The sequence below is a fragment of the Cyrtonyx montezumae genome, unplaced genomic scaffold, assembly GCF_038088225.1.
Source record: "Cyrtonyx montezumae isolate F1298 unplaced genomic scaffold, pur_monq_1.0 scaffold_33, whole genome shotgun sequence".
Taxonomy (NCBI): Eukaryota; Metazoa; Chordata; class Aves; order Galliformes; family Odontophoridae; genus Cyrtonyx; species Cyrtonyx montezumae.
Genome location: NW_027072038.1, coordinates 1,214,385 through 1,237,629, shown reverse-complemented (window position 1 = coordinate 1,237,629; position 23,245 = coordinate 1,214,385). Strand labels below are relative to the sequence as shown.

The window sequence follows — 23,245 nt, the reverse complement described above, 5'->3', positions numbered from 1 at the left end:
ATCTCACGTCAGCAAGGCAATGGCCCGCAACAGCCCAGCTCCAAGCCACTGACCTATGCCACACGACGGGGGACAACAAATCCCAGCACTTGAGCTTGCTGCCAGCCCCAGCAGCCACACACCTTGGCCTCCTGTGCCTGGCTGCCCTGGGCCCACTGGGCCGTGGTTCCTGCTGGGCAAGGGTGGCTCCTGTGCACAAAGGAGCAGGCACCCGGGGGGGCACTGAGCACTGGGGGGGGTGGTGGGCACACGAGGCTGTGTGCAGGGGTGTGCAAACACACGGTGGTCCTCAGTTGCACACAGTGCTGGTATGAAACTGATTTGGATGAGGCTCTTCAGGAGCTGGAGCAGATAGGGGTGGGTGACTTAATGCCAGAGAGAGATGGATGTCCTGGGAAACGATGCTGCCACACGCAGCCCCGACTGCAGGGCCAGCAGCATCACAGCGATGCCAACCCACAGCTGGCAGAGGGCCGGGGCTGGGCCTGGAGCAAAGCCCGGCCCTGGTCCGGGACTGCACCGGGCTGCGCTAGGAGCCGCGCCGGGCCACACCGGGACCACGTCGGGCTGTGCCGTGGGCCGCGTTGGGTCCATACCGGGGTGTATCCAGCTGCGGTCCGCCCATACCCGGGCCCGCACGGGACAGCTCCGGGCCGGGCCCGCTCCGTTCCCACACGTGGTCTCGTGGCGCGCTGCCCGCGCAAGGACCCGGCGGGCGCACCGCAGTCGCTGAGCCGATCTGACCAATAGCAGCGCGGCCCCGCCCCGACGACCGCGAGATGACCAATGGGCTCTGTGAGCCTGCTGCTGACGTCACTAAGGGGCGGGAGCTGGGTGGTGGCAGGCTATATAACCGGAAGGGCGGTAAGCGGTCGCGTCACTTGGAGGAGGAGAGGGAGACGGAGCGGGAGCGATCGCGGTGCGGTGCGGTGCGGTGTCGTGTCCCGCAAGCTGTGTCCCGGCCTTCTCGCCCGGCGCTGTCGGTGAGCGGTGCGGCCCTGCGGGCCCTCGTGTAACGGCGGGATCGGGACGGGAGGGAGCGGCGGTGCGCGGGAAGGGCGCTGAGGCCCCGCTGTCCGCCCTCAGGTTGAGCCATCCGTCGCCGCCATGGAGCCCGGCCCGGCCCCGAGCACCCGCAGCCGCCCGCCCCTTCGGACAGCCCTATAGCGGTAGCAGCAGCCCCGCGTCCCGCCCGCCGCGCGGCCTGTTTTATTCCCCGCCGTAATTTATTATAGCGTTCCCGTAGCCCTCTCTGCTCACACCCCCTCGTGAACGCCGGAGCGTTGGCCATGGAGCTGCTCCCCCCCGGGCCCACTGCCAGGCTCACGGCGCTGCTGGCCGGCACGGCACAGAGCGTTCCTGCCGCCCCGCTCACCCCCTTCCTCTGGATGCTGGTGTTGGGCTTCGTCATCGCCTTCATCCTGGCCTTTTCCGTGGGTGCTAACGACGTGGCCAACTCCTTCGGCACGGCGGTGGGCTCCGGTGTGGTGACGCTGCGGCAGGCCTGCGTCCTGGCCAGCATCTTTGAGACGGTGGGCTCTGTGCTGCTGGGGGCCAAGGTCAGCGAGACCATCCGCAAAGGGCTGATCGACGTGGAGATGTACAACAGCACGCAGGAGCTGCTGATGGCGGGCTCCATCAGCGCCATGTTCGGTGAGCTCCCGTGCTGGGGGTGTCCCGTGGGCTGCGTGACGCCCGTGTGTCCCGCTGTGGCTCCTTATTGCCTTCCTGTTGTATTGCCTTCCTGTTGCCTTCCAGGGTCGGCTGTGTGGCAGCTTGTAGCTTCGTTCTTGAAGCTTCCCATCTCAGGTACCCACTGCATTGTTGGAGCGACCATCGGTTTCTCACTGGTGGCCGAAGGGCAGAAAGGCGTCAGGTGGTCTGAGCTGCTAAAAATCGGTGAGTCGGGCAAGGTGACAGCTCCAGGAGCATCGTGCCCACCTCTGCACCTGGCACCAGCTCGTGCCGTGGCTTCCCTCCTGCAGTGGGGGACTAACGGCACCTCTTTTCTCCTAGTGTTGTCCTGGTTCATCTCACCTCTCCTTTCGGGCATCATGTCTGCTGTCCTCTTCTTTCTTGTCCGTAGGTTCATTCTCCGCAAGGTAAGGATGGCCCAGCTATGCCGATGGCTGTGGGTGCTCCCATAGCTCTCTGGGTTGTTTGCTCATCTGTGTGCATCAGCACTGCAGCACATGTGTATCCTTGTGGCTGAGTGAGCTCTCAGCACAGAGGGATGGGGAGCCTGGGCCTGCTCTTGTCCCGTGAGGCAGGGACCAGAAGATAAGGAGCTTTTGCTTGCCTTCTCCAAAACATCTGGGCTGTTTAAGCAGGGGCAGCTGCAGCTTTGCTGCTGGGATTGATAAGGTTGGAGCTGCCTGCCAGCCTTTTCCAGACTCATGAGGTTCTCGTGCTGGAGTGGAAAGCAACAAGTGACGATGGTGGCTTTTTTTTTTTTTCTTTTGAAGCCAGGAGGGCCAAAATTGTCTCTGGTGCCTGGAAACTGCACTTCTCTCTGAGGGAGAGGGAGCCTGAGCAGCCCACATCTCCAGGCTGTTCTGTCGCAGCTGCTTCCCCACTGCTGCAGGCTCCATCCTCCCAATGTCAGGATTCTGGGTGCTGCTTTAAGCATGGCTTGTGGCAGTGGCAGTTTGCACTCCCTTTAGCTCGTGTGATCCGTTCAATGTTTGGAGGAACCACTGCCCCATGGATGTAGGAGTGTTTCCATCCCGAACCACCAGAGAGTAACGGGTCCTGTAGGGGGGGCTGTGATGGGGGGCAGCCATGTGAGGACCCTCTGGTCACTGTGGGCTGTTCTGTCCTGGCATTTGAAAGCTGTGCAGCTCTGTAGCCAAATTGCTCCACGTTCCTCTCTGCCCTCGGCCTTGCCCAGTGCCAGCAGTGCCCTGACAGGGCAATGAGACAAAGCCCTTGGGGTCTGTCCTGGAAGAGATTTCTGCTGTTTGGAGGGTCTGAAAGCCCAGGAAAAAAAGGGGCATGGCATCCAGAACGTTGCAGGGAGGGAGGGAGTTGCAACTCTGGAGGTCTTTTATTGGAGGTGACTGACTCGAAGCGTGGCTGATCCTTCAGGTTGTGGGTATTCAGCCGTCTGTCCAGAGCACCCAGCTCCAGCATTATTTATGAGCGCTTTGTTCTGCACGTTTCAGCTTAAATGACACCCCTGGTTTTTAGCTCTGGAAGAACTACTTCTGCTCCAAGACATGTTAAGATCTTATCGCTGTGCTTTCTGCCTGGCAACCCTTCTCAAACGCTTCAGCGTCACTGCTGTGAGAGCAGCCTTGCATAACTGCCCTTTCAGAGCTGTGCTTGCCACCTCCTGCTCCTTGCTGTCCCACTCTGCACTGCTGGGTGTTGGAACTGCAATGGGGCTGCTGGGCAGTACTGGGGTTAGGTGCTCCCACTGCCTCTGGGCGCAGCTCTGCAGTGCAGTACGCTGCTGGCGAGCTGAGGGCTTTGTTGTTCTCCCAAAGAGGTGAAAGCTTTTCTGAGAAACACTTTTCTCTGAAAGCACCCACTGGGGTGAACCCCCCACCCCCCCAACTGGAGCACAAGGAGAGAGAAGCAGGGGCCTCCAGCCCAGAGCTTCTGGGGGGGCTGGAGCTGCACCATTGGGGCACCCATTGAGACCGCAGCTCTGCAGCATACAACGTTGTCTTGCAGGTGGACCCTGTCCCCAATGGCCTGCGTGCTCTGCCCATCTTCTACGCCTGCACCGTGGGGATCAACCTCTTTTCCATCATGTATACCGGCGCACCGTGTAAGTATGCACTGCAGTGCTTGAAACCTCACTTTGGAAACCCTTTCAAAGCCTCCATTAAATGCCCGATTTACCCCTTTTTGCTTTTCAGGGCTGAATTCTCCTAGAAGGCGGCTGGCCTGCGCCGGTTTCAGAAGGCGGCAGGCTAGCGTGTGCTGAGTTCTGGGCTAGATAGGTGCCTGCCTGAACTAAATCCCACAGATCTTTCCCCCTAGAGCTTCAGATAGTGATGTTCCCTGCCCCGAGCTGCACTAGGAGCTGGGTGCCCTATTGCTGCTGGGCTCCCTGTGGCCCCATAGTGAGGAGTGAGGCCAGAGGCTCTTGCTGCACACCCAGCCCCTAGGAGTAAAGTAATTATCCCTGAGGCTTCCTGGTGAGAAGAGCTGGTGTGTTGCAGCTGGCACCTGTGCTGAGAAGAGGAGCTCGTTCCACAGTTTGCAACCCCTTTGGGATCAGCAAATTGAAATGTTTGCTTGGCTGCTGTGTCAGGGAGATGGCTGGGCAAGGCTTTGCCACAGCGCCCGCCAGCCTGGCACGCAGCAAGCAGTGCCCGCAGAGCCAAGGGCAGGTGGTGCAGGAAAACACACAAATCATAGCTTCCACCAGGCAGAGCTGCTCAGCATGAGCTGTTTTCAGTCTGAGTGGGTTTCCTGTTGTGGAACAGTGGAAGAGGTCATTGGAGGCTGGAGGTGGAGTGACAGGAGACAGGAGCTGGCTTCTGAGGGTTTTGTCTGTAAACAGTGCCTGGAAGACTCCAGGGGGTGTCTGCTTCCCTGCAGCATCCACAGGAGGGGGAGGAGAGGAGGCAGCAGTGGGGCTTACAGCAGGGGCTGCAGCCTCGAGCTGGCTGCTCTGGGCTCACAGTGGTGTGCAGCTGGTGTGTCGATGCAGAGGGAGCAGCGGGTTGCTGCCTGCAGCAGGGCCACCTCCTGACGGGGGGCTGCGTGCCAGCCCTGCTGAAAGGCACTCATCACTGTGTCAGTGCCTCTGGTTCCTCTGCAGGGCAGGTGTTGGAGCAGGAGCTTTTTTTTTGGGGGGGGGGGGGCAGAGAAATCCTCTTCCCAGAGCTTGAGGAGATGTGCTAGGCAGGCAGTGTGGTGCTGCAGCAGCCATGCTGCTGTTCTCTTTGACATTGCAGCAAGGCAGGACACAGGGCTGAGAACATTCCTGTTGCTGCTCAGGCAGAGTGCTCACCAGGTGCTAATCGGGTTTGGCTGTGGGAGGGAGGGAAGAGATTAGCTTTCTGTGGGGGAGATTGCAGCCCAGTGGGGCTCCGTGTGGTCAAGCTCTTGTTTTCTGTGTGGTCTCTGGGCTTGGGGGAGCAGTCCCGGACACAGAGGGGTCTGCTGCCCCAGGGGCTTCAAGATCCCTTGTTTTATTTCCTAGTGCTGGGCTTTGACAAACTGCCTCTCTGGGGTATCCTCCTCATTTCGGCGGGGAGTGCTGTTGTCTGCGCTCTCGTCGTCTGGTTCTTTGTATGCCCGAGAATGAAGAAGAAAATTGAACGTGAGTACCCGCTGTCGTGCAGTTCTGTGGGGCAGGGCATGCTCCTGCTAGCGAGCTCTCCCTTTTGCAGCAGCCCATCCTATTAGGAGTGGGGTCGTTCTTAGCAGGGATCTGCAGCTCCACTTATCACTTAAGCTGCTCCACGCACCCTGAGTTGCTGGGTGCATGCGGCCAAGCTGACAGCTCCGTGTGCCTCAGGCCACGGCACGAGGGGTCCCTGAATTCCTGCTGGGAGCAGTGCTGTGCTGCTGGCTGGCAGCCCAGTGCCCTGCCTGCACTGCAGGCTGCTGACCTTTAATCCCAGTGTACCTGGGAATCGATGCAGGTTACGAGACAGAGCTGTGCAAGCTGCTGAGTGAAATCCTCCCCCTGGGGCAGAAATACCTGTGGGCAGCAGCAGGCCCTTAACTGCAGCGTGGGAGTGCTGTGTGCTTGTTGCCTGTAACATAGCATGCAGACTGCTTCCTCGTTTATGGACCTGTAGGCGAGGGGATAACGAGTGTCCTTGTCAGCTGCTGTAATTGGGGTGTGACTGACAGTTTTATGGCTGCCCTCGGAGCCCTTCCAGCTGCCAGAGCTCCACATAGCTGCTCCCTGCAGGGCAGGCTCCCTCCTCTGCCCTGCTGCATGCATCCTCCAGCCCGTGGGAGTGGGGAGCAGCCTGGGGCTTGCTGAGCTGCCCTTGGAAAGCAGAGGTGAACTGGGATGTTTGGGCTTGCAGATTCACAATGGAGAGGGGGCACAGAAGCTCGGGGGGGAACCACAGGAGGGGGTGGGGTGGTGGCTGAGCACGGGTCAAAGGCCTGGAAGCGATGATGGCTCGTGTCATGGCAGCAGGGCAGGGCGGCCTGAGGGAAGCTTGTTTGTTGGGAGAGGGATTTGTGCCCGAGGAATAACTGGCAGAGCCCTGTCACGGTGCTCACCACACCCTGTGTGGGTGAGTGGGGCTAAAAATAGGAGGTGAGCTGTCTTGTGACAGCCTGGCTGCTGTGTGTCGGGCAAGGTATGACTGATGAGCATCGAGGTGGAAGGGGGGGGCAGCAAAGGTCAGGATTCGGGAGAAGCTGAGAACGGATTGATCTGCCATAAATGTTAGTGAAGGGGGCACGGTGCAGGGCAGGCACGGCCCTGTGGCTGTGCCGAGGGCTGGAGCGTGACAGAGGCTGCCTCTGCAGGGGAGATAAAATCGAGTCCTTCTGAAAGTCCCCTGATGGAGAAGAACGGCAGCTTGAAGGAGGAGCACGAGGAGCCCAAGGTGCCCCTGGGTGATGCTCCTGCAGGCGATGCCAAGGCCTCCAGCACCGAGCCGGGGTCTGCTGCGCCACAGCGGGCGGCCACGGAGGAGAGGACCGTGTCCTTCAACCTGGGGGACGCGGAGGAGGCCCCCGAGCGGCTCCCAGGCCTCGACCTGAAGGAGACCAACATGGACAGTGGTGAGCGCTGGGGGCTGCAGTGGTGCTCTGCTGAGGCTCTGGTTGGGTGCTCACTGCTTTTTATTTCTTTTAGCAGGAGCCGTTCGGTTGCCCAACGGCAACCTCGTGCAGTTCCACCCGCCCGTGGGCCACCAGCTGAGCTCCAGTGGGCAGTACCAGTACCACACCGTGCACAAGGACTCCGGGCTGTACAAGGAGCTGCTGCATAAACTGCACCTGGCCAAAATGGGGGACTGCATGGGGGACTCGGGGGACAAACCCCTGCGCCGCAACAACAGTTACACGTCCTACACCATGGCCATCTGCGGCATGCCCCTGGACTCCCTCCGAGCCAGGGAGGGTGAGGAGATGGAGAAGCTGACGTGGCCTGTGGCAGACACCAAGAAGAGGGTCCGCATGGACAGCTACACCAGCTACTGCAACGCGGTGGCCGACGTGCACCCCAATGCTGACGTGGATCTGAACGCTGCCCAAGTGGAGATGGGCCTAGGGAACAGGAAGGGCAGCAGCAGCTCCCTGGAAGAGTGGCACGACCAGGACAAGCCTGAGGTGTCCCTCCTCTTCCAGTTCCTGCAGATCCTTACAGCTTGCTTTGGCTCTTTTGCTCATGGTGGCAACGATGTCAGGTCAGTAGCAGCAGTGCCGTGGCTGCTGCTGAAGCCCTGAGCTGTGCTCTAGCCCCTGAACCGCTCACCTTTCTCTTGCAGCAATGCCATTGGCCCCCTGGTTGCACTCTACCTGGTCTATCGGACAGGCGATGTGGCCACCAAAGTGGCAACCCCCATCTGGCTGCTGCTCTATGGGGGTGTGGGGATCTGCATCGGGCTGTGGGTGTGGGGCCGCAGGGTCATCCAGACCATGGGCAAGGACCTGACCCCCATCACGCCATCCAGGTAAGGTGTGGCTGGGGGCTGTGTGCCTGGGGGGGGGAAATCTCACTCCCTCTCTGGTGTGACCCATGGGCAGTGCCCCCCTGCATGGCTGCCGTGTTCTGCCAAGGGGTTGGTTCCCCCGTGCAGGGTCTGCACGGTGTGGGGAGCTGCCCCCAGCTGCGGGGTGGGCTCTGTCTCACCTTCCCTCCTGCTCTCATCTCTGCAGCGGCTTCAGCATCGAGCTGGCATCTGCCCTGACAGTGGTGATCGCCTCCAACGTGGGCCTCCCCATCAGCACCACGCACTGCAAGGTGGGACCGGGGGCCCTGGAAGGGCTGTGAACCTCGAGGCTGGGACGGGGGGGGGGGGGGAGGGGGCTGCACTGAGTGGGACCCTCCCCCCCCCCCCCCCTCCCAGGTGGGCTCGGTGGTCTCGGTGGGCTGGCTGCGCTCCAGGAAAGCAGTGGACTGGCGCCTGTTCCGTAACATCTTCATGGCCTGGTTTGTCACCGTGCCCATCTCGGGGCTCATCAGCGCTGCCATCATGGCCCTCTTCAAGTTCGCTGTGCTGGGAGCGTGAGGCTGCACTGCTGCGCTGTGCCTGCTTGCTGCTGCCCCGGGCGGGGGGGGGGGGGGGGGACACAGACCACCCCCCCCGGCCGTGGGGCTCCCTCTGTTCCTGTGCGTGTTGTCACCGATGTCTCGTTATGGTTTATTTTTTTAACGTTTGTGTCTCCAGAAGCGGGCTGAGCAGTGCTGGGCCGTCCCGCTGCTCCCAGCCTTAGCCTAGCAGTGATGAGGGCTACTTGATTTTTTTTTATTCCCCCCCCCCCCCCAAGTTTAACCTGCCCCCCTGCAGTGACCCCTGGGGGCTGCGGGCTGTGCTGTGCTCGGCTTTGCCCCCCTGCACCACACTGCTGCTACCTCGGACTCAATAAAGGTTTCCTTTGTATGCCAGTGCTGTGCCTCACTTTGGGAGGGGGGGGGGGAGGGGAGGGGGAGTGTCCCTCACCCCCTGGGTGTACCCGGGGCTGTGAATGCTGATAAGGGCCCCACGTGTGCCCCCTGGGATGTGCATGTGGGGGGGGCGGGGTGTTATCAGTGCCGTGCAGCACTGATGGCAGGAGCGGGATGGGGGGGGGGGGGGGGCTTGGACTGTGGGACTGCGGCTGCCCGGGGTCGGGCCTTGACCCCCCGGTTAATGATTGCCTGCTGCCTCGGGGGAAGGGGTGGGGGCGGCCCCTGGGTGGGGAGGGGGGGGGGGCGGAGCGCGGGGAGCTGATAAAGCGGAGAGGACCGGGGGTGGTGGGAGGCGACGGTGATGGGCAGCGAGGGGGAGCGGGGTCCGGCGCTGGGGGGGGGCGGCGACCCCCGGGCGCTGCGCAGGGACTGCCAGCATCGGTGGGGCGGGGGGAGACGGGGGATTGACCCTCGGGAGGGGGAGGGCTGGGGTCGGTCTGAGCGTGGGGGGAAGCGTTGGGAGAGGGGGCTAGGCTCCGTACTTACCCCTTTTTTCCCCACCCTCTGTTGGTTAAATGCCGTTTTTCTACTCCAATAACTCACTCTTAGGCCCCCGTGCCTTGCCCCCCCCCACTCCCTGGGGTCTGTGCCACCCTCCCACCCGTGACCCACTGCTATTTCCCACCACCGTGATCCACTTCTCCCTCTCCCCCCCACCATGACCCGCTGCTGTCCCCCCCCAGGATCTTCGTGAACCGCAGCCTGGCACTGGAGAAGATCAAATGCTTCGGCTTTGACATGGACTACACCTTGGCGAGTGCGTGGGGGGGGGGTGGGGGTGGAAGGGGCCGCACGGGGGGGGGGGCCTGGGACCCCCAATCCCAAACCCATTGGGCCCTGCAGTGTACAAGTCGCCCGCCTACGAGGAGCTGTGCTTCAGGCTGCTGCTGGAGCACCTGGTGTCCATCGGGTACCCCCACGAGATCCTGGCCTACACCTATGACCCCACCTTCCCCACGCGGTGAGTGCTGAGAGGGGGAGTGGGGGCTGGGGGGCGAGTACACAGCAGGACCCCCTTGCCCTGCTGATGTCTCTCGCAGGGGGCTGGTGTTCGACGCGCTCTATGGGAACCTGCTGAAGGTGGACTCTCATGGCAACCTGCTGGTCTGTGCCCACGGCTTTCGCTTCCTCCGGGGGTGTGTGTGCAGTTGTTTCTTTTCTTTTTTTTGGGGGGGGGGGAGGTGAGGTCCCGTGGTAGTGTTGTGGTTTGGGTTGGAGGGTCTGAACAGCCCCGTGTCCACTCCACAGGGCTGAGATCCTGCACTACTACCCCAACAAGTTCATTCAAAGGGACGACATGAAGCGTTTCCACATCCTCAACACCCTCTTCAACCTCACGGGTGAGCTGTGACCCCTTCCTCCGACCCCAGACCTCCCTCTGTTTTGGGGTGCTGCCCCCCTGAACCCTCCTCACGGCCCCCACCCACGGCAGAGACCTACCTCTATGCTTGTCTCGTGGACTTCTTCTCCACCTGCCCCAGATATGTCAGGTGAGCGGGGCGTGGGGGTCTGTGTTCAGAGAGGGGGGTGGTTCCGGGGGTCCCCCCCATTGTGCAGCACCTTCACCCCCTATTTCCCTATTTTTTTCCCCCGTTTTTAGCTGTGACACTGGCTACAAGCACGGGAACCTCTTCATGTCCTTCCGCAGCATGTTCCAGGACGTGCGTGAGGCCATGGACCAAGTGCACCTTTCGGTGGGGCTGTGGGCAGCGCTGAGGGACCCCACGGCCCCAGAAGGTTTTGGGGGGGGGGGAGGAACAACGACTTCCCCCTCACCACCCATCCCCCTCACAGGGCTGCCTGAAGGAGAAGACGCTGGAGAACCTGGAGAAATACGTGGTGAAAGATGTGTGTCTGTGAGCCCCCCCACCCCCCCGAAACCCTCCTCAGTACCCGTGTCCCCCCCCAGTCCCAGTGTCCCCCCCCAGTCCCTGTGTTGTCCCTGCCCGGTGCTCTCACTGTGCCCCCCACAGCCCCGTGTGCCACTGCTGCTGAGCCGCATGAGGGAGGTGGGGAAGGTGTTCCTGGCCACCAACAGTGACTACAACTACACTGATGTGAGTGGTGGCACCTCTGCTGGGGGTGGGGGGGTGAGGGGGGCAGGGCTCGGGGTGCCGGCTTCTGGGTGCCCCCCCACAACCCCACTCCTTCCTGGGTAACACCGTGGGTCATTGCAGGCCATCATGTCCTACCTGTTCAACTTCGGTGACGGGAATAAGGTGAGGGGACAGCCATGCCCCCACCCAGCTGTGACTCCCTCCCCCCCCCCCCCCCTTGCCCCGTGTCACTTCTTACACCTCCCTTCCCCCCAAGCAGTCTGGAGCCCCCCCACGGCCCTGGCGCTCCTACTTCGACCTCATCGTGGTGGACACCCGCAAACCACTCTTCTTTGCTGAGGGCACTGTCCTGCGCCAAGTCAACACGGTGGGGACCTGGGCACCACGCGTCCCATCCCCCCCCCCGCCAGCCAGCTCCAAGCGGGCACGGTGACAGTGACACCGTGGGGTGCTCTGTGCCCCCAGGACACAGGGAAGCTGCGCATCGGAACCTACACGGGGCCCCTCCAGCACTGCACTGTGTACTCTGGTGGTGAGTGCCTGGCTGGGTGACAGCGGCGTGGGGATGCAGTGGCACTGGGATGTGGTGGCAGAAGGGACACAGTGGCACAGGGGTGCAGTAATGCAGGGATGTGGTGACACAGGGACACGGTGACCCCGTGCCATGTCATCCCATTGTTCAAGGCTCATCAGACTTGGTGTGCGACTTGCTGGGCGTGAAGGGCAAGGACATCCTGTACATGGGGGACCACATCTTCGGGGACATCCTCAAGTCCAAGAAGCGGCAGGGCTGGCGCACCTTCCTGGTGGTGCCCGAGCTGGCCCGTGAGCTGCAGGTGTGGACAGAGAAGAGTGGTGAGCAGCCCTGCCCGTGCCCTCCCCTTGCTGCTGGACCCCCCTGCCACCCCCAGAGGCACAGCCAGCCCTGGGGACGGCCGCGGCGTTGGCACTGAGCCGGTGCTTTGGCCTGGCAGAGCTGTTTGAGGAGCTGCGGAGCCTGGACCTCATCCTGGCGGACCTGTACCAGTGAGTGGGCACTGGGACACCGTGGGGTCCCCACACCTGGGCACGGTGGGGGTGGAGTACACAGAGGGCCCCTGCTGAGCCCCCTGGCTCTCACCGCAGGCACTTGGACAGCGGCAGCAGCGAGCGCCCAGACATCAGCTCCATCAAACGTCACATCCAGGTGACCGCCATCCCCATCCCACGGGGCACCTCGTGCACGGTGGGGGATCAGTGCCCTGACCGCCCCTCTGTGCCCGCAGAAAGTCACACACGAGATGGACATGTGCTATGGGAAGATGGGCAGCCTCTTCCGCTGCGGCTCACGCCAGACCCTCTTTGCCAGCCAGCTGATGCGCTACGCGGACCTCTACGCCGCCTCCTTCCTCAACTTCCTCTACTACCCCTTCAGCTACCTCTTCCGGGCACCCTCTGTCCTGGTACACCCACTGCTGTGCCTCAGTTTCCCTCCCTGGCCCTGTGGTGGCCGCAAGGCCATCGGGAGCTGGGGTGCCAGCCCCGCTCCCACCCATCCCTACTGCAGATGGCCCACGAATCAACAGTGGAACACGGCCCTGTGGATGCTGGAGAGGGAAGCACGGCCCTGGAGCTGCAGCCAGAGCAGCACTGCCAGCAGGTGTGGGGCAGAGCTGCAGTACAGGAGCCTGACACCCAGCACCCACATGACCCAGTGCCCCCTGAGCCTCCCCCTCTCTGTCTCAGGTCCTGGAGCTCCCTCCCCGACTCCAGCAGGGAGGAGGAAGAGGAGGACAGTGAGGACCAAGCCCGCAGCTGCTGCTCCAGCAGTACCAGTCCCCAGCAGACTCTGGGTGCTGTCCTTGGGGCTGATGAGCGAAGCCACTCATGGGCAGCAGAACATCCCCAAGTGCCCTTCTCCATGCCCACGAGGTTGGGCAGCAGCGACAGCACACACAGCAGATGGTGCCCACCGAGGTCATCACTGCTCCCTTTGACCTGCTGAGAGTCCCAACCTCTCCCCTTCTTTACCTTTGTCTATTTATAAAAGTCACACTAACTTCTGACAAAGTTTTATTGGAGTCATAGAACAGTAGAAGAGACATAAATTATGGGGTTTTTTTGTGCTTTTTTTTTTTTTCAAAGGAAAGTTCCTTTGCCCTAAGGCTGGGGAAGATTGGAGCAAAGGGCAATTCCCAAGGCCTAGGCTGGCAGCATGCAAACCCCAATGCAGCCCTGCACTGCTGGTTTTGCTGCTCCCCACTGCTGCAGCTGGGTGGGGAAGAGTGGTGGGGGGCAGCAGGTCTGCACTTTGCTGGGGTCTGCACTTTGCTGGGGGCAGGAAGGTGAAGACAGGGCTCTGTTCTGTGCTTAGCAGCAGCAGAACCATACAGGGGGAAACTGGAAGCTCCCCAGCCTGCTGCCCACAGCCTCATGGCCCTGCTGGCTCTGAGGCAGATCACAGCTCTCCCAGTGGCAGGAGGGATAAGGGAGGTGCAATAAATAATGTCCCAGACAGGGGAAGTGTGTATCTTCTTCAGGAGCAAACCCTTAGGACATCAATCCCTGCACCCTGAGAGGTGCCCAGCTCATTACAGAGCCCAGAACCATCTGCCAGCATAAAAACCAGAGTGTGCTTTGGGGAGGGGGGAGAGGAACCAAGGGCTGAGCCAAGAGCACAGAGCCCACATCTCCAATCCAGGACCTTGCTCACTCCTCCCCTGGGTCATACTGAATCTCTCATCTAACGTTTTAAACAGTTATAAACAATGAAAAAAAGCTTATTATGTGCCAACCCAACATATTTACATCCAAGGCAACAAGATAAGTCAGTGTAAGTGCAAGTGGCTGAGCCCGCAGCCCTCAGGGAATCCCTCAGCAACATCTGGGGCTACAGACTCAAAACCTCCATCTGGGCCACCCCTGGCAAAGCCTTGTTTTTCTGGAAGAAGAACTGAGTGTCCTTATCATCATCCAGGATTTCTCTGAGGGATGACACCACGGGGTCGTGGTCCAACAGCATCTCTGGGTAGCAGCTCCCAACCCTCTCTATGCGCAGTGAGCATCGCACCGGTGTCAGGAATTTCAGCTCTTGGCCTTCTGGCAGCTGCCTTGCTCTGCAGGGAGGACAAAAGGCAAGAGGGAGGCAAACCCCACACAGAGCGGCACAGGGTGCTTGCTGCCAGCAGCTCAGCCTCACCTGGGCACAGATGTCACTTGCAGCTTGATGGAGGAGGCAGGCAGGCTGCTCAGGGCGCTGTCTGTTTGGCACGGAGTCACAGCCACGTGTTGCCTCGCACCTGGGCAAGGTGTTATGGGCTTCCACAGAACGCACTGCTCAGGATTTTTCCCTGACAGCAGAGAGGAAAATCATAGATCAGAGTGGCTTAGGTTTAAAGGGGGGCCTTAAAAATTATCTAGCTCCAATCCTCTGCCATGGGCAGGGTTGCCAACCACCAGTTCAGGCTGCCCAGGGCTCCATCCAACCTGGCCTTGAATACCTCCAGCAATGGGGCACCCACAATCTCTCTGGGCAACCTGTCCCAGTAGCTCAACTCTGAGTAAAGAATCTTTTCCTAACACCTAACCTAAATCTCCTCTCTTTTAGCTTAAAGCCATTCCCTCTTGTCCTACCATTATCAGACTGTAAAAGTCTGTCCCCTCCTGCTTGTAGGCTCCCTTCAAGCACTGGAAGGCCACCATGAGGTGTTCCCAGAGCCTTCTCTTCTCCAAGGCAAACAAACCTAGGATTCTCCCACCTCAGCACCTTGTACTTGGCCTTGCTGAACCTCATGAGGTTAATGTGGGTCCACTTTTCAAGCCTGCTCAGGTCCCTCTGGATGGCACCTCTCCCTTCTGTTTGTGTAACAGAAGATTACATCTGCAAACTGCTGAGGGTGCACCAGATCCCACAGGGGACGTCATCAATAAAGATATTGAGGAGCACCTGTGCCAAGATGGACCTCTGGGGGACAAACTTGTGATCAGCCTTCACTTGGACTTAGAAAAGGACAGCAGCAGGGTTTTAGAGAGGGAAGAAAGCTGCAGCTGCAGGAGGGACTACAACACTGCGTAGCTCTGGACATAGCCCAGGGCACCTTGCGTGCTGTGCTGTGCCAGGCTCAGCTCTGGCAGAGGAATTTTGCCTCATTTCTGAGATGAAGGTTCTGAGCTTTCACAATGCTCAGTCCTCACCAAAGTCAGCAGGGACATGGGGTGCTGTGACAGACTGCAGAGCATGCTGCTTCTGTGCCCGCACCACAGGAACACTGGCCTGCCAGCCAGCTCCTTCATGCACATGTTACCTTTTAATGGTTGTTTTGTAGTCTTCAAAATATCAAGGACAACTTCTCTGAGCTCCTGGAGTGGCTGCAAAAACAAAACAAAACAAAAAATCATTCAGAACACAGCTTAAGGCAGGCAGGCAACGAAGACTACAGTACAGACCGGAGAGAAAAGGAGAAAAGGTTCCTGCTGCCTTGCTGAGGGGACAGCTGATGGCTGCAGTTTTTCTCTTCTCCAGATCTGTGTGCAGATGCCCACCCCAGGTGCTGCAGCTGCACCATGCAGACCAGGCATGTCTGCGTGGTGGCAGCTCAGTTGTGGCTGCCCTGCTCCCCTCCGGCCCCGTGCATGCACTGCCTGCATGACTGACAAAAGTGTTTTTATGGAAACAACCAGGACCCACAGCTCTAAAGGGCTTTTTCTACCAACAACTGCTGAACTGATTCCAAAATCTGCCCCCCTGGGCTTTGGGGTAACTGGCTGGCGCACCAAAGAGATGCACTCCTTACCCACCTCAGCACCAGCACAAACTGCTGCTTCATACAGTCCTATCACATCGAAAGGGCCGTGGCGGTCGAGCAGCTTGGCTTTGCAGATCCAGAACTTGGCACATTTCTCTGCAGTGGGCACATGGCACAGTATTGCAGAGAGCTTCTCTGATGGGGCACCCTGCAAGGACAAAGGCGAGGCACTGGAGAAAAGGTGGGCACTGAGGAGCTTCCCCAGTGCCAGCGTTCTCCCAGCCAGAAAGCAAAAAGGAGGATGGTCTCAAGTCTGCACTTTGCACTCACGTTCCACAAATCTCCTATGTGACCTTGGACAGATAATACAGTTTTTTCTGCCTCCATTTTCCTGTCAGTAAAACAAGCCCAGCATTTCAGAGGGACAGATTTTTCAGCACAGACACCATCGGGGCCACCAAACCTAGAGCTGGGATTCCCAGCAGTGGGACCCACCAGGGACGTATTCTGCAGTGGTTCAACCATCCTAGGCTGCTGCCTCAGGAATCCCTGCTGCAGGCTGCACTGCTACACACCAGGACAATGGCAGGGACACCTGGAAGCCACGTTAGTAGCTACCCATCCCTGTTCCTTGTCAGTGCATCTCACTGCAGGCCCTCAATCTCAGCGTTGATTTGAGCACGATGGCTTTTCCTAAGCCAAGCAAGAATGCTTTGCTTGAAGAAAAGAACATGCTGGTAACGTAGCCCCTTTCCCACTCCCACCTCCTCAATAAGCTTCAGGCACTCGGTCATCAGGGCGTTGACCCTGGCCAGGTAGAGCTGCTCTGGCTTCTCTGGTTTTTGCTCCTCCTGCACAGGACTCTTGAGGAGTGGCTTCTTCTGTTTCGGTGGCTTTTTTGGAGGCAGTGTCATAGGTGGCCGTTTGTAGCACTTGCCTTTGGAGGCCAGCCACTGCTCCAGCTGTTTCCTGTTAAAGGACCAAGGGATCACTGTTAGCACCACAGGACACCACCAGCACTTGCCCAGCTGCTGCCTGGCTGCCCTCTGGATTTCTAGCTGCTTGGGAAGAAATTCTATGCTAAAAAGCACACCCGAGCCAGGCTGGGAGAGGCAAACCCTCCCAAATTTGAGTGTGTCTTGAAGATAAAACAGGAGAGGCAGCACAAACCAGCAAGACTGTCTCTCCAGACACTGCTCACTCTCTGCTGTCTGCAATCAGCTACCACACAGGGGGAACAAGGACACCAAACTTCACCCTCACCATCCTCAGTGCTGCAGGATCCCAACATTTCAGGCCATGGAGCTGGAGCCCTGCTCCCTGCAGCAGTCTCACGTGGTTCAGGGCCTCAGACTCTGCTGTACCCTGCAGGTGAGGCCAGCCAGCCAAGGATGCCACTTACTTACGGTCCGCCGGGGTGGAGCTCTTGGGAACACGGCCAGCATGCACTCCAGACTTCTGTGGCAGCTCTGGTTTGTGCGTCACCCTCCTGCTCCCAGGTTCACCCCGATCTGCTTGAGTTTTGGAGCTGTAGGTGCTGGGAAGAAACTGTTTTTTGGGGACTCCCACTCGGGATGTTGCTGTGTGTCCAGAAGGTGCTGTCTTCACATCCTTCCTGTCTGCTCCCCCTATAACTGTTGGTCTTTGCCACTGCACTGCAGTGCCCAGCTTCGGGCTGGGTCTCTTCATGGGCCCATTTGTGGTGTTCCGGGGCAGGTTGGAGGCTGAGGGCTTTTCAGGAGCTCTGCTGGAGTGCTTAACAGTTCCCACCAGAGACATGCCAAGCTTTCCCACAGGTTCCCTTGGTGCATTGTTTTTTTCATGTTTCACAACTGGCATTTTATGTAGTAAATGCGTAGAACCAGCAAGTAACTGAGGGGGTTGCAATGGCCAAGTTGTGCCACTTGCTTTTTGGGATGTACTCTTTGAGCCTGGCAGGGGTTTCCTGGATTTGTCCTGAATTGGCACTTCTTTAGTCTGGCAACTGTCCTTTGGGCCCCTGACAGTCCTTGATGTCACAGTGCCTGAGCTCTGCCCATGAGCCAAGGCTCTCTTGTTCCCAAGATTGTTTCCCTTAGACTGAAAAGTGCTGCTGGGCATGCGTTTTGTAGCTGCTTGTGCTGGCCAGTTCTCTTTGCCACAGCCAAGCCGTTCCTGCAGGCCTTCATTCAGGGAGCAAGGTGCCCCAGGCACAAGCTGGTGACTTCCAGTCTCCTTTGGCCCTCCAGGGTTTAGGAAACAAGAGGCAAAAGCTGGGGGCCTCCCTCTGGGCTGCACAGAGGGGCCTGTGCTTGGTGTGAGCCCCACAGGCAGCTCTGTGTCCTTCCCCAGATGCTGCTGGTGTACCACTGCAACTTTCTGCGATGCACGTGAAAACTTCTGTGGTGCAGAACCATGCCCAGCTGGCTGTATGGGTTTGGCAGCATGCTTGCCATCCTTACAGGTGCCTTTTGCTACGTTCTGGACAGCATCCTTCTTGCTCCTGTTAAACTGCAGAGAAAAAGAACCTCAGGCAGAACCCAGAGCACAGCTCAGCTCAGGTAAACCCCAGCAGCTTGCTCCCTCCGCAGCCCCACCAGCCCAGGGGACATGCACAAAGTCCTGCAGCGGGGAAGCAAGCCCAGTGTAACACCCAGCACCTGGACAAGAGGACAATTCCCTCAGCTTAAGTTCCTCTGAAAAATAATTAGCTGTCTCAGGGCCAGATGTTTAGCAATACGTTGACCACAGCTTGCCTGGGGTCAGAAACTCACTGACCTGGTTTGTGTACCTTATTCTGTCTGGACACACTTCAATCATGAAATGCAAAAATAGACTGAAAAGAGTTCTCTTATACTTACACTTTCTGGTTTAGAAACTGTTTTTAAGCGTGGATCCAGGTGATTAGTCCGGTCCTTTAAGTAGGGCCTGCAGAAAGAAGTCATCGAGTATTGAGCAGCTGTTCAAGAAAAGGTAAAATACCTAGAACTCTTCTGGTCGCTTCAGCCACAGGAGCTGATGAGAAGTGTTTTGAAACCAAAAAGCTATCAAGGAAGAACCACGCAATATTTCTTCTCCTTTCACGTGACAATGGAAAAGCGACATTAAAAAGTGACTGCTGCATAACTCACAACTTCCACTGATGAGAAAAGTGATCAAAGTGCTTCCTGTGGCTGATGGGGCTGGGAGGGCAGGATATGAAGGGAACTCAGGTCAGGTGAGGCAATGGGCTTTCTTCTGTTTGCTTTTAAACGGGCTGAAGACACCTCTTCCTAATATCAGCCCACCCAGAAGGCTGCTAAAACGCAGCACTCAAAACCGGACTGCCTTTTTGCTGCAAGAAGCTGCACAGCTGCTAATGCAATCAAAAGGTGTCCTGCAAACCCAAAGCCTGAGGTGAAAAAGCTTCGGAGAGACCTAGAAGAGACCCAGCAGACACAGTATGAAGCAGCAGGAAACATCAACACTCAAACCATGTCTGTGTTGAAGCTGCCAGTAACTGCAGAGCAGCGCCAGGGCACTGCAGGAGCTGTCTCAGCCTCTGCTTTGACAGCTGGTCCAGGGCCAAGGGTGCTGTCATTGGCGAGCAGGCAGGTGCTGGTGAGACAGAGACAGCTGCACACCCCGACTTACTTGGCACTGGGGCATTTCAGCTTCTTTTTGGCTTCCAGGTACTCCTGGAGCTGTCTTCTCCGCTCTTCTGCAAAGGGATGGTAGAAAAACATACACACACGTGGCAATACGTGCACGCACGGCCCTCGAAGCTCCAGGAACGCGTGCTATTGCTGAGCTCCTCCCTGAGCGCAGTGCTGCTCCCCGACACCCTGCCAGTCCCAGCCCGAAGAGCCCTCTGCGGCACGAAGCTGCTCAAAGCCCGCTCGTGCCGCTGGACGGTTGGATAGAGGAGGTGCTGCCTATGCCCCTTGGGCGCCTCCAGCAGCGGGACACGCACAGCTTCTCCAGGCTGCCCACCCCCGGACCCCACTGCCCCACTCCATCTCTTTGAGCTCAAAACCATCCCCCCATGTCTTATCGCTATCGGATCGCGTAAAGACCCGCTCCCCAAATCCGCTTTGAGAAAGGGCTGCGACGCAGAGCAGGAAGGCCACCAACTCCCCCGCTGCCCTCCCACCCAACGGCCCCACTCCGTCACTCGTGCCCGTGGGGACGCCCACCCCACCCGCCACCGCATCCCGGTGCCCGCAGAGCCCCACGCGCCGCCCCGGACCCTAAACCCCGCCCCAAAACCCCCCCTTTGCGGGCACACTTCAGCCCCACAGGGCCGCAGGGGGAACCTCTCCGCAAGGACCGGGCCCACAGCCGGCCCCGGGTCCCAGCACGGTGCGGGCCCCGGGTCCCAGCACGGTGCGGGCCCCGGGTCCCAGCACGGTGCGGGCCCCGGGTCCCAGCACGGTGCGGGCCCCGGGTCCCAGCACGGTGCGGGCCCCGGGTCCCAGCACGGTGCGGGCCCCGGGTCCCAGCACGGTGCGGGCCCCGGGTCCCAGCACGGTGCGGGCCCCGGCCCGGAGCTCCTCACCTTGCGCTGCCGCCGCCGCCGCCGCCGCCGCCGCCGCCGCCGCGGCCATACCGTCAACCCGCACAACCTCCGCCCCAACTGCTGCTCCAACCGCCGCTCCGCGCCTATTGGCCGCCGCCTCCTTCAAACCGACCAATGGAAAGCGCCGAGATGGGCGGGCCCGGCGCGGGGGGCGGGGAGAGGCGGAGTTGGGGAGAGGTGATTGGGCGAAGCGAGCGCTGGGGCGGGTAAAGCGGAGCCGCCGAAACGTTCGAGCTTGTTAAGAGCTGTGGTGAGGGGGCGGGGGCTGCCGGGGTCTCGGGGGGCTCCGATGGGGCTCCGGGTGGCTCTGAGGGGGTCTGGGGGCTCTGCGAGGGATGAAGGGCTCCTGAGAAGTGATGGGGGCTCTGAGGAGGCCCTGGGGGTGCGGCAGTCCCCGGTCTTTGCCCGCAGGGGGCGGCCTGGCGTGGGGCGCGGGGTTCCGCTGTGGGAGCGCTTCTGCTCTGTCAGAACCAATGCCCGGAGGCACACGCCGAGACACGCGTCCACGGGGAAGCTTTTATTTCTCCGGTCATAGTAAATACATCTTCCCCACCCCCAAAAAAAGGAGAGGTGAAATAAAACGATTGCAATTACAGTAAAAAATATAAGTTAAAAGCAACATGAGCAGGAACGAAATATAAACGACGCGTGACTCGGGCCCACGGGGCCCAGAGAGGCTATTCCACGTGGAACAGCGTGGCGGGGCAGCAGGGCGTTGTACTCGGTACATACAGTGCGGAAACCGGCCACGGGCCGGTTTGGGTTGGAGCAGGCGCTCAGCGCCCGCTCAGCTTGTAGGTGGCGATGTTGACCTGGTCGGGCTGGTTGGTGATGCCCACGGGCTGCCGGGGCTGCAGCGACGTGCAGATGAACCAGCCGGGGAAGGCGGCCGACTCGAAGCGCGTCGTGCCCTCGGCCGGGCTGTCCAGGCGGTAGAAGATGAAGCGGGTCAGCTCCACGCTGTCGATGTCCCGCATGACGTCAGCTTCCTGCAATGGGGACCCGGTGGGGCTCAGCGGGCGGCAGTAGGATCCCCGTGGGGAAGCGGGGATGGGATGGGGACGTGGGATGCTCACCTCCAGCTGCAGCACAGGCTCGGCACCGCTCATCACGCATGACATGTACAGCTTGTAGCCCTTGATGCCCAGTGCCACTGGCATCTGCCCGGCTCCTGTGCTGCCCCGTGGGCCTCGGGGCCGGTACAGCGCAATGTTGAGCCTCACTGCAGGGAGAAGGGACAGGTTGGCGGGCACGCTTTGGGGACAAGGGGTGTAGGGATAGGGACAGGGATGTGGTGTCCTCACCTTTTTGGCTGGAGGAGGGCCCCTGGAGGTGCAGAGCCACCAGCTGGGTGGGCGACTCCAGCACAAAGCACTTCTGGTTGATGTCAAAGATGTCAAAGGACTGCGAGCGGGTGTAGCGGAAGGCAGGCACCCCGGCATAGCTGTTCCCCAGCCGCTGGAAGGTGACGGGCTCTGTGGGGGGACAGGGGTCAGTGGGTGAAAATAACACCCCAGCAATCACCCCTCGTCCTCCTCCGGTGCCATGCTCATACCAAAAACCTCCTCCAGAAGCATGCTCAGGTCGCTGTCAGCAAAGTCCTTGCGTGTCGGCCTCTGCAGCAGCTTGGTCATGGCCACCACCAGCACGGCGGCCTGCCGGAAGCTCCGGGCACCGCGTCCCTTCCTCACCGTCACCTGCATGCCCACCGCAGTGCGCTCTGAATCCAGGCGAGGCTTCTGTGGGGAGAGGGCTGCTGCTGAGTGCCCCGCACTGGCATGGCACTGTTCCCCTGCACCACCAGGCCCTCCCACCCTTACCTTCTGCAGGCAGAGGCAGGCAGAGCTGTAGAAGGTCTCCTCGCTGAGGCTGGAAGGCAAAGGGGGCAGTGAGCTTGGGGCCACGTGAAAGTTCAGAGCCGCAGTGCACCCCCAGCCCGTGTCAGTGCTCACCTGCTGCTCTCCAGCACGTCCAGGTCAGGAACAAATGCCATCTCTGCGTCCAGGGTGAAACCTGAGGGGGAATGCAACCTGTGGTGCTGTGCTCGTGCTCCTCCCGTCGGCTTCAGTGTGCTCTGAGCCTGGCTGCCGCGCGACGCGTTTTCAAGCAGTGCTGGAAGGAAGTGGCTGCCGTGCGGGATTTCCACATTTTGCAACACGCCCAGAGATTGCCAAGTTTCATATCTCCAGCACACAGTGCCGCAGGCATCAGCACTGCCTGTGTGCTGGGTTGTGTGGGGGCACGGTGGGGCTCACGGGGCTGTGGTTTGGGGTTGCTGTAGGGCTCAGAGCGTGCTTTGTACCCGTGCTTTGTACCCAAGCTTTGGGGCTTAGTGGGGCCATGCTTTGGGATCAATATGGGTCCCAGCAGGGCCGTGTTTAGGGATCAGTATATGGGGACCAGCAGGACGATGCTTAGGGGTCAATATGGGGCCCTACTGGATGATGTTCTGGGACCCTTGTGCACAGAGTGGGGCAATGCTTGGGGTCTGGCTCTTGTGCGCTGGGTGGGCTGACACACTGGGGCTGCCCCATGGCCGCCAGTGTCTTTGATGACGCCAGCTCTCGTCAGGGCTGGAGCAAGGCCGGGTTCCCCAAAAGGGGCTGGTGGCGCAAGTGTGGCCGCTCCTCCATTTCCCCACGCAGTGCCTCTGCTTCCTGCCGGCAGCCGCAGGGACCCCACAGGTCCCACTCCCCCGATCGCTGTCTTTGGGATGCTGTCCTCTTGGGGTTGCCGCTGCCCAGGCCTGTCCCCACGTCCCCATCCCCATGGCTGTCCCTGGTGGCTCCCACGCAGTTGCTCCACAGTGGCTGAGGATGTGCGTGTGTGTTTTCCTGCAGCCGTTTCACTTCCCAGATGGTGTCATTGGCCCCGCAGGATGTGACTCAGGGCTGGGACCTGTCCCTGCGCTGCCGTGTCACCGCTCTGGTCCTCGCACCTGCATGCTTGTGCTCTGAGGTGGGTGTGCCCTGAGAGCAGATGTTCCCTCCCAGCAGGACGTGTCTGTTACTGGGATGTCCATACCCAATGGTGGAAGTCCCCTTGGTGGATTTCCTCACTGTGGATGTCCCTGTGGGCGGATAATCCTATAACAGATGTCCTCCAGGCCAGGATGTCCACACACCACAACATCCACCCGCTATCCATAGGGTGGATATCCCTATGGCTGCACGGCGGTAGATGTCCCCAAGGCCGATGTCCCTACAAGGTAACAGGTGTCTCCATGGTGGTTGTCCCCACACCGATGTCTCTGGGGTGGATGTCCCTATGGATGGATGTTGCCAAGGTCAACGCCCCCATTTTATATACTCTCACGACGTGG

The 23,245-nt window shown here is 59.9% G+C and overlaps 4 protein-coding genes across 7 annotated transcripts; 2 read left to right on the top strand and 2 right to left on the bottom strand.

The window, feature by feature from the left end:
- The first annotated feature begins 965 nt into the window (after positions 1–965).
- On the top strand, positions 966–8,542 carry SLC20A1 (solute carrier family 20 member 1). Of its 2 annotated transcripts, none has more exons than XM_065745142.1 (11): positions 966–983; positions 1,087–1,653; positions 1,759–1,899; positions 2,017–2,102; positions 3,679–3,775; positions 5,162–5,281; positions 6,457–6,714; positions 6,791–7,340; positions 7,422–7,607; positions 7,813–7,897; positions 8,004–8,542. In XM_065745142.1, the coding sequence occupies exons 2-11, from the start codon at positions 1,290–1,292 to the stop codon at positions 8,163–8,165; spliced, it is 2,049 nt and encodes a 682-aa protein (XP_065601214.1). In that variant the 5' UTR covers positions 966–983; positions 1,087–1,289; the 3' UTR covers positions 8,166–8,542. The 2 variants fall into 2 exon arrangements, with proteins under 2 accessions (XP_065601214.1, XP_065601213.1); XM_065745141.1 differs by having other exon boundaries at positions 6,788–7,340.
- A 364-nt stretch (positions 8,543–8,906) lies between these two features.
- Positions 8,907–12,531, top strand: LOC136054018 (cytosolic purine 5'-nucleotidase-like). 2 transcript variants are annotated; one of them, XM_065745044.1, is made up of 18 exons: positions 8,907–8,986; positions 9,289–9,362; positions 9,449–9,566; positions 9,646–9,741; positions 9,854–9,945; positions 10,038–10,095; positions 10,206–10,299; positions 10,400–10,453; positions 10,579–10,662; positions 10,783–10,824; positions 10,922–11,029; positions 11,128–11,194; positions 11,347–11,517; positions 11,637–11,688; positions 11,788–11,848; positions 11,928–12,104; positions 12,209–12,301; positions 12,388–12,531. In XM_065745044.1, exons 1-18 carry the CDS (start codon positions 8,907–8,909, stop codon positions 12,439–12,441), a joined length of 1,575 nt encoding a protein of 524 aa, XP_065601116.1. In that variant the 3' UTR covers positions 12,442–12,531. The 2 variants fall into 2 exon arrangements, with proteins under 2 accessions (XP_065601116.1, XP_065601117.1); XM_065745045.1 differs by lacking the exons at positions 12,209–12,301; positions 12,388–12,531 and having other exon boundaries at positions 11,347–11,498; positions 11,928–12,110.
- Positions 12,532–13,491: 960 nt separating this feature from the next.
- On the bottom strand, positions 13,492–19,951 carry CKAP2L (cytoskeleton associated protein 2 like). The gene is made up of 9 exons (XM_065745053.1): positions 19,903–19,951; positions 18,999–19,065; positions 18,227–18,293; positions 16,789–17,876; positions 16,151–16,355; positions 15,439–15,594; positions 14,946–15,009; positions 13,841–13,991; positions 13,492–13,757 (listed from the first exon to the last, which is right to left on the bottom strand). Exons 1-9 carry the CDS (start codon positions 19,949–19,951, stop codon positions 13,532–13,534), a joined length of 2,073 nt encoding a protein of 690 aa, XP_065601125.1. The 3' UTR covers positions 13,492–13,531.
- Positions 19,952–20,526: 575 nt separating this feature from the next.
- On the bottom strand, positions 20,527–21,983 carry LOC136053998 (interleukin-1 receptor antagonist protein-like). 2 transcript variants are annotated; one of them, XM_065745017.1, is made up of 6 exons: positions 21,876–21,983; positions 21,744–21,792; positions 21,479–21,662; positions 21,228–21,398; positions 21,000–21,145; positions 20,527–20,912 (listed from the first exon to the last, which is right to left on the bottom strand). In XM_065745017.1, the coding sequence occupies exons 1-6, from the start codon at positions 21,914–21,916 to the stop codon at positions 20,700–20,702; spliced, it is 804 nt and encodes a 267-aa protein (XP_065601089.1). In that variant the 5' UTR covers positions 21,917–21,983; the 3' UTR covers positions 20,527–20,699. The 2 variants fall into 2 exon arrangements, with proteins under 2 accessions (XP_065601089.1, XP_065601088.1); XM_065745016.1 differs by having other exon boundaries at positions 21,479–21,792.
- Positions 21,984–23,245: the final 1,262 nt, after the last annotated feature.